Raw genomic sequence first — 16,912 nt, forward strand, 5'->3', positions numbered from 1 at the left:
CAATTCATATTTATTTATCTTATTTGGAATCTGGGGTGGGTGGAAATATTGTGGTGTAGCCACAAAGCTACTGTTCAGACATTTGATGCCTTAAATAAACTTTTATTTAACAGGTTATTTTAGGCAGGAGTGGCTGAATTTTGTTTGTCATAAATAGATTGTTTTGAGATTTTGGGCGAGAGTGTTGCAGATTTTTTAAAGGAAGGTCCAAAGAAAAATATTAGTAGCCAAATGCTGGATGGTCCTGCTTTTTATAAGATGAAATAGGAGATATCAGTGTTAATTCTGAGCAGAGTTAGCATGAAGTAGAGAAAGAACAGCGAGCCAGTAGCTCTGTAAAAGCTGCCTTCTAACAAGATGGGTGTCATGTAAAAAGAGAAAATTAAACGTTGTGTAGGCTACTTTTTTCTGCACAGTTCACATAATCACAATCTTGTTGGCTAAATATGTTAATAAAGTCCTTCTGTTTTTATGGGTTGGAATAGAAGCTGACAGATGGTTTTTCTTTCCGTCTCTATTACTGTCTCCACTTTTTCTAGCTTTCTTCCTTTCCCTCTCTCTGTCCTCTTTCTCCACCTGACATCTTCTATTCCCTCTTCTCTCTTTGTGTCTCTCTCTTTCCCTCTGCTCCCGCTCCTCTTTAATATCCTGAACTTGATTTGCCCGACATACCAAATCACACCACACTGTATCACTGCTGTCTGTCACCCTCCTAAATTCAGAATACATTACTAGATTTGTGAATTGCGAAGTAAAAATGACTATATCCACTTTGATAACACTGTAATATCCAGTCTATATGATACACGTAACACGTTGTCTTTGAGCTGTTATTTCAACATGTGTAATCACTAACTGTGGGCCAAACCTTCTGTTCTCGAGTAATATACTTTTATTCTACAAGGTGTTTACAAAGAACTGCATAATTATTTTTCCATCCACATTGTGAAAAATTTGATGTATCAGTCTGGTACCTCACTTGCATTCAACTGTAAGGCTTTACACAGGGCGGTGAAAACTGCTCAGCACATTGCCAGGATGGAGCTGCCATCCATAGAGGACCTCTACACCCAGTGGTGCAGAAGGAAGGCCAACAGGATCATCAAGGACCCCCAACAACCTCAGCCACAAACTGTTCTGTCTGCTACAGGTATTAAAATGTATATTAGTGCAGTGCCTGTCTATAAATCCAGTTCTTACATGCCCATATGCCAGGATCTGCAGATACACAGACACATACTATTTCATTTGAAACGGGCTCAAATTACATGCTGGACTTGAATTATTCACCAAGTAAGGCAGTGAAAAAAAACATCTAATGATAAGGAAAGCAAGTGTGACGCAGACTATCAGCGGAAAGAGAGAGAGAGGGAGTGTGTGAGGACTGAAGGATCGACTTAATATAAAAACAAGCGAATGTTACTCTAGTTTTGTGGTTTATCAGTGAAGTGGAAGAACTACACTGCAGACTGGAGTCTCTGTTAACAGTGACAGACAGACGTTGATCGTCTCCTCTATGAAAATCTATGATGATTGAACTATGATGAACTGATCGTGGGTCACATTCCTCTCATGTAGAGGCGCTGGAAACCCCTTGGACTTTTCCTAACCAGGAAGCAATCGTGACTGAAAACAACTCAGCTGCAACTCAGTCTTAAACCCGCACGTCTTTATCAAAACAAGATGAAAAAGTTATTTTTGTTGCTTCTCTGCTGTCACGTTTCATCAGCAGGTAAGATCAGATTTTAAATAATTACTTCAAGCTCTTTGCTCCACTTTCCACACAGCTCTGCATTTTGCGCACTTGTTGTTTAGTTTCGCTTTTAACGTAGCCTAACTTGATAATCCTGATGTTATTCCACTGAATTAGCCTGAATACATCATATGTATAATGCGTGTGATGATGTGTGTGTATCAATAGTGAATAGATAAACCTTGTTTGTCCTACAGTGAAACACTCCCTGAAGTTTTTCTTAACTGCATCTTCTGGAGTCCCAGACTTCCCAGAGTTTGTAGCAGTTGCAGTGGTTGATGGTATTCTGGCGGCTTACTGCGACAACATCATCAAGAAAGTAGAACCAAAACAGGACTGGGGGAAACAAACATTAGAAAACGACCCTCAGCAGTTGGAGTTTTACAACAGACAGTTTTTTGAGAGACTGCCGAGCCGCTTCAAAGCTGAGATTTATAATTTAAAGCAGCGCTTCAATCAAAGTGGAGGTAAAGTATTTATGAATGTTATGTTTTATGTTTTTCTGCTAAACGTTGTGTTTTCTATAATGTTTGACAAACAGATACGGCTTCAACTGAGACTGCATCTGCTGTATGTGACTCACAGGACTGACTGTTTATTTGAGAGTTTAATGTGCATATAATGCAAGAAGTCATACCCACCTTGTATAGTGCCATTGACAGCCATCCATCAAATTGGAGAATAATAACTAGCCTACCATTGTAACTAACAGTAAAATAAAGCAAGATGGAGGTATATCATCTGTCAGTCTATTCTGTCTCTGTCTCTCTCTCAGGTGTCCACATTTTACAGGAGATGAGTGGCTGTGAGTGGGATGATGAAAGTGGAGAGTTTAATGGTTTTATGCAGTATGGTTATGATGGAGAAGACTTCATGGTATTCGACCTGAAGACATTGACTTGGATTGCTCCGAAACAACAGGCTGTCACCACCAAATTGAGATGGGATACTTTGAAAGCTGCGATAAAACACATTGAGGATATCCTCATTCAGATGTGTCCTGCGTGGTTGAAGACGTATGTGTCCTATGGCAAGAGCTCTCTGCTGAGAACAGGTAGATTGACACGACCTGATGGACACAACAATGTTCATATATCCTGCCATTGTATTATCACTCCCAAGAGTCTGACATTACCATTATTTGGTGGCAATAAGATTTGATTTAGCCATGGACAATAAGTAGACACTGACATTTTTGGGTGCTCTGATATTACTGCACTGAACAAAATTATAAACATATCTGTCAAAATCTGTTTTAGTGAGCACTTCCCCTTTGTCGAGATAATCCATCCACCTCACAGGTGTGGCATATCAAGATGCTGATCAGACAGCATGGGTATTGCACAGGTGTGCCTTAGGCTGGCCACAATAAAAGGCCACTCGAAGATGTTGACAGATTTGTGAACAATATTTGAGAGAAATATGCCTTTTGTGTACACAGAGAAAGTCTTAGATCTTTGAGTTCAGCTCTGGATGAATGGGGGTAAAAACAAGTGTTGCGTTTATAATTTTGTTCAGTATAGAAAGCACGTTTGGCGTTGTGATTCCAGTCGTGCTGTTGTTGGTTTACATAATTAATGATCAACAGTTGGCAGCAGTAATGTGGCAATAAAGGCACGTGAAGAAAAAGACTACTAGAGTAATATTTTAAAAATCAAGGTTTGCAAATGTTTCATGATGAACAAAATTCATTCAACACCTTTGTTAGAACTCAATAAAACACACAATGCATTTTGGTGAGAAACACTGAATGCACACATAACTTTTGTTTGTTTACAAGAAAAGCTGGCCCTCAGAGGAAAAACATTTTGGTATGATTTGCATCATAGTCTATATTATTTTTGTAATGTTGACATACAGTGGGTACGGAAAGTATTCAGACCCCTTTAAATTTTTCACTCTTTGTTTCATTGCAGCCATTTTCCAAAAATCTAAAAAGTTCATTTTATTTCTCAGTAATGTACACTCAGCACCCCATCTTGACAGAAAAAAAACAGAAATGTAGAATTTTTTGCAAATTTATTAAAAAAGAAAAACTGAAATATCACATGGTCATAAGTATTCAGACCCTTTGCTCAGTAGTTAGTAGAAGCACCCTTTTGATCTAATACAGCCATGAGTCGTTTTGGGAAAGATGCAACAAGTTTTTCACATCTGGATTTGGGTATCCTCTGCCATTCCTCCTTGCAGATCCTCTCCAGTTCTGTCAGGTTGGATGGTAAACGTTGGTGGATAGCCATTTTCAGGTCTCTCCAGAGATGCTCAATTGGGTTTAAGTCAGGGCTCTGGCTGGGCCATTCAAGAACAGCCACGGAGTTGATTTGAAGCCACTCCTTCGTTATTTTAGCGGTGTGCTTAGGGTCATTGTCTTGTTGGAAGGTAAACCTTCGGCCCAGTCTGAGGTCCAGAGCACTCTGGAAAAGGTTTTCGTCCAGGATATCCCTGTACTTGGCCGCATTCATCTTTCCCTCGATTGCAACCAGTCGTCCTGTCCCTGCAGCTGAAAAACACCCCCACAGCATGATGCTGCCACCACCATGCTTCACTGTTGAGACTGTATTGGACAGGTGATGAGCAGTGCCTGGTTTTCTCCACACATACCGCTTAAAATTAAGGCCAAAAAGTTCTATCTTGGTCTCATCAGACCAGAGGATCTTATTTATCACCATCTTGGAGTCTTCAGGTGTTTTTTAGCAAACTCCATGCGGGCTTTCATGTGTCTTGCACTGAGGAGAAGCTTCCGTCGGGCCACTCTGCCATAAAGCCCCGACTGGTGGATTGCTGCAGTGATGGTTGACTTACTACAACTTTCTCCCATCTCCCGACTGCATCTCTGGAGCTCAGCCACAGTGACCTTTGGGTTCTTCTTTACCTCTCTCACCAAGGCTCTTCTCCCCCGATAGCTCAGTTTGGCCGGACGGCCAGCTCTAGGAAGGGTTCTGGTCGTCCCAAACTTCCATTTGAGGATTATGGAGGCCACTGTGCTCTCAGGAACCTTAAGTGCAGCAGAAACTATTTTGTAACCTTGGCCAGATCTGTGCCTTGCCACAATTCTGTCTCTGAGCTCTTCAGGCAGTTCCTTTGACCTCATGATTCTCATTTGCTCTGACATGCACTGTGAGCTGTAAGGTCTTATATAGACAGGTGTGTGGCTTTCCTAATCAAGTCCAATCAGTATAATCAAACACAGCTGGACTCAAATGAAGGTGTAGAACCATCTCAAGGATGATCAGAAGAAATAGACAGCACCTGAGTTAAATATGAGTGTCACGGCAAAGGGTCTGAATACTTATGACCATGTGATATTTCAGTTTTTCTTTTTTAATAAATTTGCAAAAATTTCTACATTTCTGTTTTTTTCTGTCAAGATGGGGTGTTGAGTGTACATTACTGAGAAATAAAATGAACTTTTTTGATTTTTGGAAAATGGCCGCAATGAAACAAAGAGTGAAAAATTTAAAGGGGTCTGAATACTTTCCGCACCCACTGTATGTATTTATTTTGCTTGGAAAAATATTCACTCCCTTTTCTTATTGATTCCCAATTTAATTTCTTCATCTTTCTTTTACTTTGTTTTGTTTCCTCTCCTGTTCACACTTTCTCATTGTTCTCTCTCTCTCTTTACTCTCCAGAGCTTCCCTCAGTGTCTCTCCTCCAGAAGACTCCCTCCTCTCCAGTCAGCTGCCACGCTACAGGTTTCTACCCTGACAGAGCCATGATCTTCTGGAGGAAAGATGGAGAGGAGCTTCATGAGGACGTGGACCACGGAGAGATCCTCCCCAACAACGATGGATCCTTCCAGATGAGTGTTGACCTGAATCTTTCATCAGTCACACCTGAAGACTGGAGGAGGTACGACTGTGTGTTTCATCTCTCAGGCGTGAAGGACGACATCATCACCAAACTGGACAAAGCAAAGATCAGAACCAACTGGAGTAAGAATGAGATTGACTGGGACTGCATGTCTGTGGTTTGTTAGATATTTTAGCTTTTGTTCTCCATTTCAGCTGCTGAAAAGTTATCTTTAAAAAAATCTGACAATAATAAAATAATTGAATAATTTGATTAAACCAATAACCGCTCATTCCAGGATCACTTGTCATGATCATGTAAGTCTAAAAAGATTATTAGCAAATCCTATTTGATTTTCTTAAAGCCACAGAATGTTTTAAAGCATTTTACGGACCATATTGCTTTTACCACACAACTGACAGGTTTGTTTGCCTGTTGACTCTTTAGTCAACTTAGAATAATACAGAAGTCCAATGTTGAGACCTAAAAAACATGTTTTTCATTTTAATTTATCTAAGAATGTAATTATTAATTTACAGTGCCAGTCTATCTCTTGTTTTGTTCAACAGAGGAGCCCAGTGACATGACCTTCCCCATCATTGCTGCAGTGGTAGTTCTTGGTCTCGTCCTCATCGCTGCTGCCGGATTCATTGCTTTCAAAAGGAAAAAAGGTGAGAGAGAAAAATGGAAATTTCGTACTTTGATTTTAGTCTTTGGGTTGATGCTTTTATCCAGGTTTTGAAATTTGAACAACCATCAGTTCAATGCACCCCACAGCTAGAAGCAACCAACAAGTGCTGTGATTCTCAGAGCCATGATAATATGACTATACCATGATGATGTGGGAGAGAAGTGGCAAGAAAAAAAATAAAGCAAGGACTAAACAGAAGAACTTAGCAGAAGGAATATATTTTTCAGTTTAAGTGAGTAGAAGAGGGGATCATATTCACTAAGGACCAGGTGACGAAAGATATTCTGGCATTTACAACTTGAACTGAAAATTACACACATTGTGCTGTAGATAAAAAAAGGGTTTCAAAATGTGGTCAAAATGGTTTCCTGCATTTACTGTTTATAAAGGTTCAGTGCAATATGAGTGAACTTGACGCTGTTTCTCACAGTTTGTTTCTGACCTTACAGCTCCTGACAACAGCTCTGAGCTCTCAAAGAAAGTGAATCCAGAAGCCCAAATGACACAAACAAGCAGTAAATTGCTATGACATACTCTACGTGTTCATGAGTATTCACCTTGTATTTTTGGTACTCTGGAGTTTGATTTTTATGAACAATTCTTTATATATTATTTATATTTTTTTTAACAATGAGAAACATAAGAAATGTATTGTATATTGCATTATTTGAGTGTTTACATAACTGTGTGTGTGATTCACATGTAATGTTTTTTTCCCTTATATTGTCATCCATGCAGCGAAACTGAATCCAAAGACATGACTGAACACACTGAATGCGTTGCCTCATATGACATGTGACATATTATATAATTAAATTAATATTTTATTTATATACTACAATTTATTACAGAGGTAGTATCATTTCACTTTTCATATAGAGCAAGTCTAGACAGTGCTGTTTGTAGGGGCAACTGCTCTTTTTCAGCAGTTGCCCCCAAACTGTGGAATGACCTACCTCCTTACATTAAAGTGGCGCCCACACACCTTTAAATCTAGTTTAAAAACATATTTTTATTCCCTGGCTTTTAACTCACCATGAGAGCTGCTGTGGCCTTCGTTGTCGCTGTCATTGTTGATGTTATTTGTTTTGTTTTGTTTTTATTTATCATGAACATATTTTATTTCATCTCTGTAAAGCACTTTGGTAACTTTGTTGTTTTTTAAATTGTGCTATACAAATAAAGTGGATTGGATTGATTATTATTCACAGAAACCAGCAACTCCCACCATGAGCAAGCATTTACAGTATTTTCTTCCACACATTTTTTTGTATTATTTTCTCGTCTAGTGTGACCATTGTTGGAGCGAGCCTGAGAATTATTCAAATGACTGCTTCACTCTAATTGTTGTGCACATAAAGAGAAGGAATTTGCAGCTGAAAGTATAATTTTATATTCTTACAAAAATTGCAAAGAACATATTTGTGTCAATATGTGCCGTATTTTTAATCCAATGAAGAATAAACAGTCAAAAAACACTCTGTTAGAGTGTTGTATGTTTAGATGGCAAAGCAATGATGGAGGCATTCCCTCTGGTGCCAGATCTTAAATTTGAGTCATCTAAAAAGGACATGAAAAGGGAGAGGAGAGTTCTGACTCTCCAAATCCTCAGGTATCAAGTACATGCTGTAAATCAAGCACACAATATACCTACAAAATACTATGTAAATAAATAATAATATTGTGTAATTCTTTTGTTTCTGTCTTTGAGGAGGACTTGTTGTGCAATGTTTGTAGCCTTAAGGTATCCAGAATCTGGACCTTACAGACGGTGTGAGTTGTTGTGAAGCAGCAGATGTGGAATTGCGATAGACATAAGTACACCTGCGACACCTTGGTGTTTCATAAATGGTACACAGACTGTCTTCTGAATGCCTCAAAGCACACTGTCAACATTCACACACACATTCATACTCTGATGGCAGATGCTGTCTCGTTTATCCAATGTAGTACTACAATTCAGCATTGGTTTGGAGTCCCTGGTCTATGTGATTTGGACACTATTGAAAATGATTTTTCCCCTTGCAAATCTTTTCACCCAGAAGACCATTGTTCTTCTCCGGTCTTAAACAAAAAGTCAACATTGTATGTTTTTATGGAAGTTACAGAAGTTGCGAAAATTAGCCAAGTAACATAGGACCTCTTCACTTACATAGCCTATATTAAGTGCATTTGATATTTATGTTATAATTGTTATTTTGAGGGAAATCGGCCACTCAGCCATTTTGTTAGTGAGGACTTAACCTAGCTAAAGAGTCGATCATCTTAATGCTCATCGGTAGCCCATTCCACATAATGGCCTTCTTTAGCTTTAACTTTAATCCAAAGAGTATGGCATCTGTTTTACCAAGATGGAGTGACAACTTGTTGTCAGACAACCATCGACTTTTAATATTATTAATAGATTGGCATGATCAACAGTTTCAAATGGCTTTTGGAGGTCTATCATGACTATACCACAGAACTTTCCCCCATCCATCTCTCTCCTGATGTAATCGGTGAGGTAGAGTAGGCCGGTGTCAGTGGAGTGGGATGTTCTGAAGCCTGATTGAAATGTATAGTATAAATCATTAGAGGACATTTATGTATCTATCTGCTCATAAATTATCTTCTCTATTACCTTAGATAGCACACATGGGATGGATATAGGCCAATGAGTTTCTGGACCTTTTTTATAGAAAGGGTTAACTCTCGAGAAACATTCCCAGCGTAATGGAAAGGCGTCTGGAAGGAATATTATCCAAGCCAGTTGCTTTGGATGAGTTCCTTTAACACAGCTTCCTCAGACATTGTTGTAAAAGAGAAAGCATTAGCCTGGACCTCTTGTTTTAAATAAGTCTGGACATGGCTCTCTCCATAGTATCCTGACAGACCTGACAATTTATTAACCAAGGTTTTCGCAATGGTTGCAAAATACATATTTAAACAGGCAGCTATCCTGGCCTTATCTGATCAAACCTTTCCTCCAGTATCCAGACTGAGATTGTATGTTTTGGACTTGAGCCTATATCACTATACCCTACTCGACTCAGTGACTTCCATAATTTTGGAGGATTATTCCTATTCTCTAATATTTTGTCATTGTAGTACATGCTTTTTTGGCCTCCTCTATGTTTCTATTTATGTCATCTCTGAGTTTATTGTACTCTAAAACTAAAGATTAATCTCTAGTTTTCCTATACACTGAAAAAAGATAATTTCTTGTCTTACTTGCCTTTAAAATATTGTTGTTCCTCCATGGTTCAGTTCTAATCTTAAGTAGCACCATCTTTTCTTGTTAACAAACTGTAAAAACAATGTTTTAAAAATCTGCCATGCTTTATCCACATCCCTAAAATTCAATACCATAGACCAAACTACTTTATATAAACTAAGGGTAAAATGGTTAATATAATAATGTTTTAGAGACCTGACTTTTATAGAATTGTGGGAATTGAACACTGTTTCCTGAGCTTTCCTGGTACAAAAAAAATGATTGAATGAGTCCATAGTTTAAACCCCTACTATTGGATATCTTTAACTTATCTGATACCAAAAGTTGTTCTGATCTGGTGGCCTATAACATTCACAGCAAATTAAAATAGGTTTAGTCTTTAGTAATAAAATTTCCAGCCACACTGATTCAATATTGTCATGACAAAGATCTGTCCTATGGTTAAACCCTATGTCTGATCTGACATATACACACACTCCCCTTACAGAAAAACCACATGATTTGCCCATGTGATCACATGTAACAAACATGTTACTACATATTTGTTACATGTGGAAACATGTGGAAAATGTTTCCACATGTTGTAATATGGAATAACATGTGGATCACACGTGGAAAACATGTTACCACAACATGTAACAAATACTGGCACATTTTCAAAGTTTCAGCATTACAATTTCAACAACTGAACTAATTTGAGTACTGACGACACAAGGGTATGACAATCTTTGATAAATGATAAATACATATGGAATCTGTTTAAAGGCAATACATACGTGCACCACAAAGGTGTGTATAGGCTTTTTCCATTAACTTTTTATTGATTCGGTATAGGTTTTTAAAAGTCTCTTATTTTGAGAGAATGTGCTAGTGAAGCCGGACTAGCAAAGTATGAAGAAATGACACCAGATGCAGAGTCTTTAAAGCAATGCAGTGTGTATTGAAAAAGAATTACTCACAGGATTGCAACATCACATATTATGGCACAAACTAATATTAGCTCAAAAAACAATCCTCTATTACACAATTCCATGAGAAGTTCAGTAGACTCTCATAATGGCATATGTGCCATAAAGTGATCAAATAGCATAATAAAACAATTAAAAGTAAACATTTTGCCACCCATATATAGGAAACGTGTTAAATCAAATACTTCATTTAAACAAAATGGGTACATGGTCCTGAAGCAGTGGATCTGAAAATAATAATTACCAAATTGCATGGATCAACTTAGACATCACTCAACTACATGTGCACAAAGGTTCATAAAAGCTTGCCTATAGTAGTTGCAAAAAAGTGTAAATAATTTAAAATAGCAGTACAATATACATTGAAAGTCATGTTGGTTGGACTCTACATTTTCCAAAGAAGCTAGGGAGACAAGTATTTTCAGTCTGTGGTACACGTTTCACAAACACAATGAAAAAACACCAAACTGTTTGAATCACTAAAATGAATGTGTTACATTTGGCTTGTGCCATGTGGGGCACTTGGTAACCTGCTCTGTAATCTGAGTAACCCGCTCAGACTTTAATCTCGCTCTAAATTGTTAGGCATTAAGGGAAATTAAACAACGATTATCTTTTCTATATACTACACATTTTTCAGACAGTTGGCAGATGTCTAGAGCAATCAAATCACTAAATTCAAATGGTATTGACATCACATGCTTGATCTGGCACCTAGATTCACCATAGCAGCCTTGAAGAAACAATCTAGGTTTTGTCACACACTTTCTGGCTAGACATAATGCATGTTCACAGCCAGCGTGACTCCTAACATTGGCAAAAGACACTATCTGGCAAACACTGCCATCAGATATCCTAACCAGAGTGTTATCCCTCTTAAGTTTTCAACCAGGAAACCAAGAAACATGCAAAATCACATGTCCATGTTGTCACATGTGATCACATGTGAAATTAATGTGGTTTTTCTGTAAGGGTCCTCCACCGTTACGATTCCGGTCACATCTGATCACCACATAATTCTCTATTTCAATCTCTGCGTCTTCAATGGAGCCAAGTTTCAGTGAAGCACATCACTCCCACCTTACATTTGTTTGCAAGCAGACAAAGTTTGTTTATCTTAGGCATGAAGACTTCTGATATTGAGATGAAGAATGTGCAGTCCTCTTTTAAAGGACAATTTCTACGATTTCTAGATCGTTTTGAGACATCATCTGGACCTTCGCTTTATTCTGCCGTACTTTTATGGCTTCCCCACCACTGTCCCAATCAGCACTCTGTAGCGAGCCGGAGTCTTGGATTTACATTGACGACGTCACTGGGGGTCTCCGACAGACCACAGTCATCCCTCCTCAGGACCCACTCTGTGTCACGTCTCACGGTTTCCTCCTGACCGGGATTTCGTACGTCACCAAGGGTTAAGGTTGGTTCACTAGTTTATCTGGTGGTTCAGCATTGTCTTACTGGTGAACCTGTTCCACCAGCAAGGTCACATAAATGATGCTGGTCCACCAGCTTAGTCTTTCTGAATTACCATTTTAGCTCATTACTTTGTACGTATTTATTCAGCCAGTACTTACATGATCCTTATAGTTAGATATAAGCAAAGTAGTAACTAAGTGTACATTAAGTGAAATCCAAGACAATGAAATAGAAATTGTTTAGTTTTAGTCACACACACATTTTTTAGTTTTTTAAAGGAAGTACATTATATAATGTGAAAACTTGGCATGCTGCACAACACATTTTCATACAATTTAATTACAATAAATAAAAAACTAAATCTGGAGTAAGTTTGGAATAAGTTTATTATCACAAAGATATATTTGCACATAACATTCACATAGGAATTACTTGATAGCATCACTACCATGGCAATATATACAGTACATTTATTATTCACATAGAAATGATCATGCTTCATCTCCTTTGGTACTTAACATGTGAGATGAATACATAAAGCCTTTGTAGCAATATGGCCTGTAATAATCAACAAACATTGCAGTATAAAAAATTACATTAACAGGGTTCCTACACATTTTACACCTTTGCTCATGTATTTTGGAGGATGTTCAATCAAAAAGTACATTGTAGTAACTTTGAAAAGTTTTTTTATCACTGTCAGTTACAGTGCCAGTTTCAACTCTTACAGCTCCTGACAACATCTCTGAACTTTCTGTGAGATAAACATAAATGAATGTCTTGAATCATTTGCATGATTGTTAGATTCCTTTTGTAACAATGTTTGTTTTTAAACAAGTCCCTATTATTTTAAACATGTGTGTAACTGTCTCAGGGACATGCTACATTGAAACAAGCCATTATTCATTCTCACACTCACTATATTGTCATTTACTGCTTATCCTGTCCTGTGACATTGGGCAAAATAATACAAAATGTAAAATTAATATGATGGCAACATTGACAAGAAATTGTCTAAAATATGAAATGTTATTGTTATGAGTAATATGAGAGTAATGCATAACGTGTCACAAGACCTGAGTTAAATTGAGGGCATGACCATTGCATTATGGGTAAGAGACAAATGTGGATGCAGAGGTTTGGTTTGGTTTAAGAGGCACACACATTGTAATTGCCTTTCATTTGTTTACATTTGTGAATTCAATTTTTTTGATACCTTTTGTTTAGTAATATTTGATTTCATCAAGTTTTGGTTGTGCTAATGTGTTCGGGCCTGTTTATCAACAGACACTAGCTTGAGAGACTTCAAAATTAATGCGAGATTTATATTTTAAGCTTTCATGTGTTTATTTTCTTGTAGTTTTCACAGTGTCAGAGAGCGACAGATAAAACAAATCTTACGTAAAGACACATTGGTCATTATTTCATGGTGGAGCTACAATGTGTTTATTAATATGTCATTTGTGACTGTAGTCACAGGAAGAATATTCTTAAAGATTAAATATAAATAGCACCGACCTATATAGTTGGATTGTAAAGAAAAAAAAATGTTATGCAAACTAAATAATAATAATTGCTCATACTTAGTAGGCTGGAGAGTAAAGTTCTAAATGGTATGAACAAATATGTAATATTATACCATATTATTTAACATTCATATAACGCAGGACACACTTTTTAATTCACATTACTCTGTAATGCAAACTCCATTTAGCTCTGCAGCTCTACTTTTTCAAAACAAGATGAATTTATTTCTGTTGTGCTTCTTTTGTCATGTTTCATCTCCAAGATGACATTTTAAGTCTTTACTTTCAGCACTTGTGAAACATGTAGAGCTGCATAACACCATCATAGAGCCTTTCAAAACCTGGATTTTATGAGTTCTCAGATAACTGTTTTAGGGCTTTGAGCCTTTTATGGTGTAGTAATGACCTCCAGTACATGCATCAGTTCAAATGGTAACATGATGGGATTTTTTTTTCTATTTGATAACCTGACTTGTGTCACTAATAATTTTTTCATATGTTTTTTTATAATTACTAAATGAAATAGCAATGAATAGCATTCTCATGAAAACTGACATAAGCATAGCCAAAGAGCGTGGTATTAAAGATAGTGTTTCATATTTTCAGTAATAAAACCAACTTCATATCTTTCTCCACAGAATCTGAAGATTTGCAGCCGTTTTATCAGGTCTGAAACATATCAACAATAAAACTAACATGTATTTTTTCCATTTTTGTTGTTAAATGTGTGAGGATGGAATAAATTGTGTGGCTCGGACTGTGTCTTTCCCTGTGTTACCACTAGAGAGCAGGGTAACTCTGGAATTTCTTTTTTCAGCTGTGAGAGAGGCCACCACCAACAAACCAGCTGCAGAGAGGATTTCCTTATTTTTAAAATCTTAATATAACATTGCCAATAGATTTAGAAAATAGTTAAAATTACTTCAAATGAAATGAAGAAATGTCACAACTGGAAGGTATTTGGTGTGATCATTGCTCTGTATGGTCATGCAATGGTTCAGGAATGTAAGACCTTTGAATTTGCGCCATGCTCCCTCCATCATGTCACCAACATCAAAGATCATTTTCTTATTCAGGCTGAGGTGGAATTGAACAATGATTTCACAGACACCAATATGAAGTCACACTCATGTCATGCCCCTGCTCATCTGTCTGAACATCACTGAAACTTTTCTGGAATATTTTCACCTTTACCCCTCAACAGAACAGAAAGTTGATACAGTGAACGATACAGTGTCCTGATTCTGAGGAAGAGCGACGACACCAAAGCAGCTGGTCCAGCCAGGGTGTCACACTAAAGGCATGTGCTGACCAACTATCAGAGGTATTCACTAACATTTTCACATGTCTCTGCAACAGGCTGTAGTTCCCACATGCCTCAAATCTAACACTATTGTCCCTGTGCCTAAAAAGCAAACTGCCAAAAGACCTATCGACTACCGCACAGTTAATCACCACACTCGCTTCATGGATTTTGGTCTACCTCAGAAGCAGACCACAGAACAACAGTGTGGGCAACCATACCAACCAACCATCGTCCACTCTCACCCTGAATCCAGGTGCTCCACAGGGCTGCGTCATCAGTCCAGCCCTTTTCACCCTGTTCACGCATGACTGCACACCCATCTATTCTAACAGGAAATCATGAGACGCACTGCAGAGAGGAGGTTCAACATCTGGTTGGGTGGTGCTCCGACAGTAATGAACACCACTAAAACAAAGGAGACTGTCGTGGACTTCAGGAGAACCAGGAAAACAACACCTCTCACCCTCCACATAAATGGTGAGGAGGTAGAGAAGGCAAGCGATGTTCTTGGGACTCCACATCACAAAGGACCTGACATGGACCCTAAACACTTGAAGAAGGCTCAGCAGAGACTTTTCTTGTTGAGCAAAGTCAAAAAAGCCAAACTCCCTCCTCAGCTCCAAGCACAGTTCTACAGGAGTCCAATAGAGAGCATTCTTGTGTGGTACTCAGCTGCACTGCAAAGACCTGGCCCGGATAGTCAAGACCGCACAGAGAATTGTGAAACTCAAGATCCAAAACGTGGACACAATTTAAGCTAAACACTTACATGAGGTAACACCACCAATAGACTGCCTCCTTAACCCCTACCATCTATATCTTTTTTATATTGTATATAATTGCATCCTCTCATTATTGTCTCTTCCTTTTTGCTGTATTCTTTTATTGGCTGCTGGTCTCTCTGGGAGAACAAAGTCTTGTTGTTTTAACTACAATGACAATAAAGTTCTTCCCCATCAACTGACTCCACTTAGCTCTGCAGCAGGCCAAAGAGCACTGAAACTGTTCTGTGGCAGAACCTGTTTGTTATGCAGTTGTGTTTTGCCAATTTGTCCTTTACATTTTTCCAATGCACCTTTTTTAATATTTTATATTCACACTTTTAATATTTACACACATTCATACCTTTGTGCTGCACAGCAATTTCCCTCTGGATAAATAAAGTTCTGTCTTATCTTTATATGTGCATTGCAGCTTGGTGTGCAATGTGTACAGTTTGCATGCAGAACTATTATATACATATTAAGACCTGGAAGGTTGGAAATGGAATCTGTTCAAGCCTTGTGGATGATGGGTATGAAGAGAACTGTGCAAAATGTGTGACAACAACATAATTGAATTGTAATGGACTAGACTTACAGTAACTTACAGGTTACAGTTCATATTTTGCAAACATATTCACATGCTCAAAATTGTGTTGCGTCAATGCTGGTGGATATGTGTTCTATCCTATGATATCATAAAAACAATTCAGACCTTTACAAAAGTAATTTAAATTGGTGTTTCAAAATTTCAAATGAAACTTGTAATCCTTTTCCATTTGCACTCTGCTTATCAGGTCTTCTTTACAGCTTTAAGGTCATTGATTTATTCATTGGGAAGCTGTATCTTAGGGGGTTCTCCTTTTCAGGGGAGTGACTGAGGTTCCCAGCCTCTTAATTTGAGCTGCCTGCTCTCTGGTCAGAGGGAAACTTGTTTTTGTAACCTCTGTCTAATTGAAGGTCCTGCTGCCTCTGGAGGCTATGTTCAAAAAGTGGATATACAAAGTACTAATTTAAGTAGAAGGATGTACACTGCTGTAAAACTGGAGATATTCAATACCTTTAATGTAACAAACAGAATCTAAATCCAAAACCAAACTGCAAACCTTTTCATGACCCTGGTGGGTTGACCCAATTTATCTGTAACAAATGGTTAGGTGGGTTTTGTTTATAATGAAGGTCCTGCTGCCTCTGGAGGATAATGGGAAATTATTTAAGCGTTTTTCATGTCTGAGTAGTGTGAAACACTTAAATCTGAAATTTTACAATGCTTTAGGTGACATCTGAGCTTCAAAGCAACATGTTGTGATGTTATACTATAAGGTGAATTATTTTACACTATAGTATGTCAGTCAAGACAATTAGGTGGCAGCATGTCAGTGTCTCGTTTAGAAATTTTGAGCAAAACACTGATCCTGTTCACTCACTTATAGCAACTCTAAACTAAACCACAGGCGAAAAAACTTAAAACAATAAATGTTT

The 16,912-nt window shown here is 37.9% G+C and overlaps 1 protein-coding gene across 1 annotated transcript; it reads left to right on the forward strand.

Moving 5' to 3' along the window:
* Positions 1-1,354: 1,354 nt before the first annotated feature.
* LOC119907424 (major histocompatibility complex class I-related gene protein-like) lies at positions 1,355-7,714 on the forward strand. The gene is made up of 6 exons (XM_038725181.1): positions 1,355-1,732; positions 1,951-2,220; positions 2,529-2,807; positions 5,386-5,688; positions 6,115-6,216; positions 6,686-7,714. Exons 1-6 carry the CDS (start codon positions 1,684-1,686, stop codon positions 6,763-6,765), a joined length of 1,083 nt encoding a protein of 360 aa, XP_038581109.1. The 5' UTR covers positions 1,355-1,683; the 3' UTR covers positions 6,766-7,714.
* Positions 7,715-16,912: the final 9,198 nt, after the last annotated feature.

This window comes from Micropterus salmoides, unplaced genomic scaffold (genome assembly GCF_014851395.1).
Source record: "Micropterus salmoides isolate LMB-PRFRI ecotype aquatic unplaced genomic scaffold, ASM1485139v1 Ms_hic_scaffold_17, whole genome shotgun sequence".
In the NCBI taxonomy this organism is placed as follows: Eukaryota; Metazoa; Chordata; class Actinopteri; order Centrarchiformes; family Centrarchidae; genus Micropterus; species Micropterus salmoides.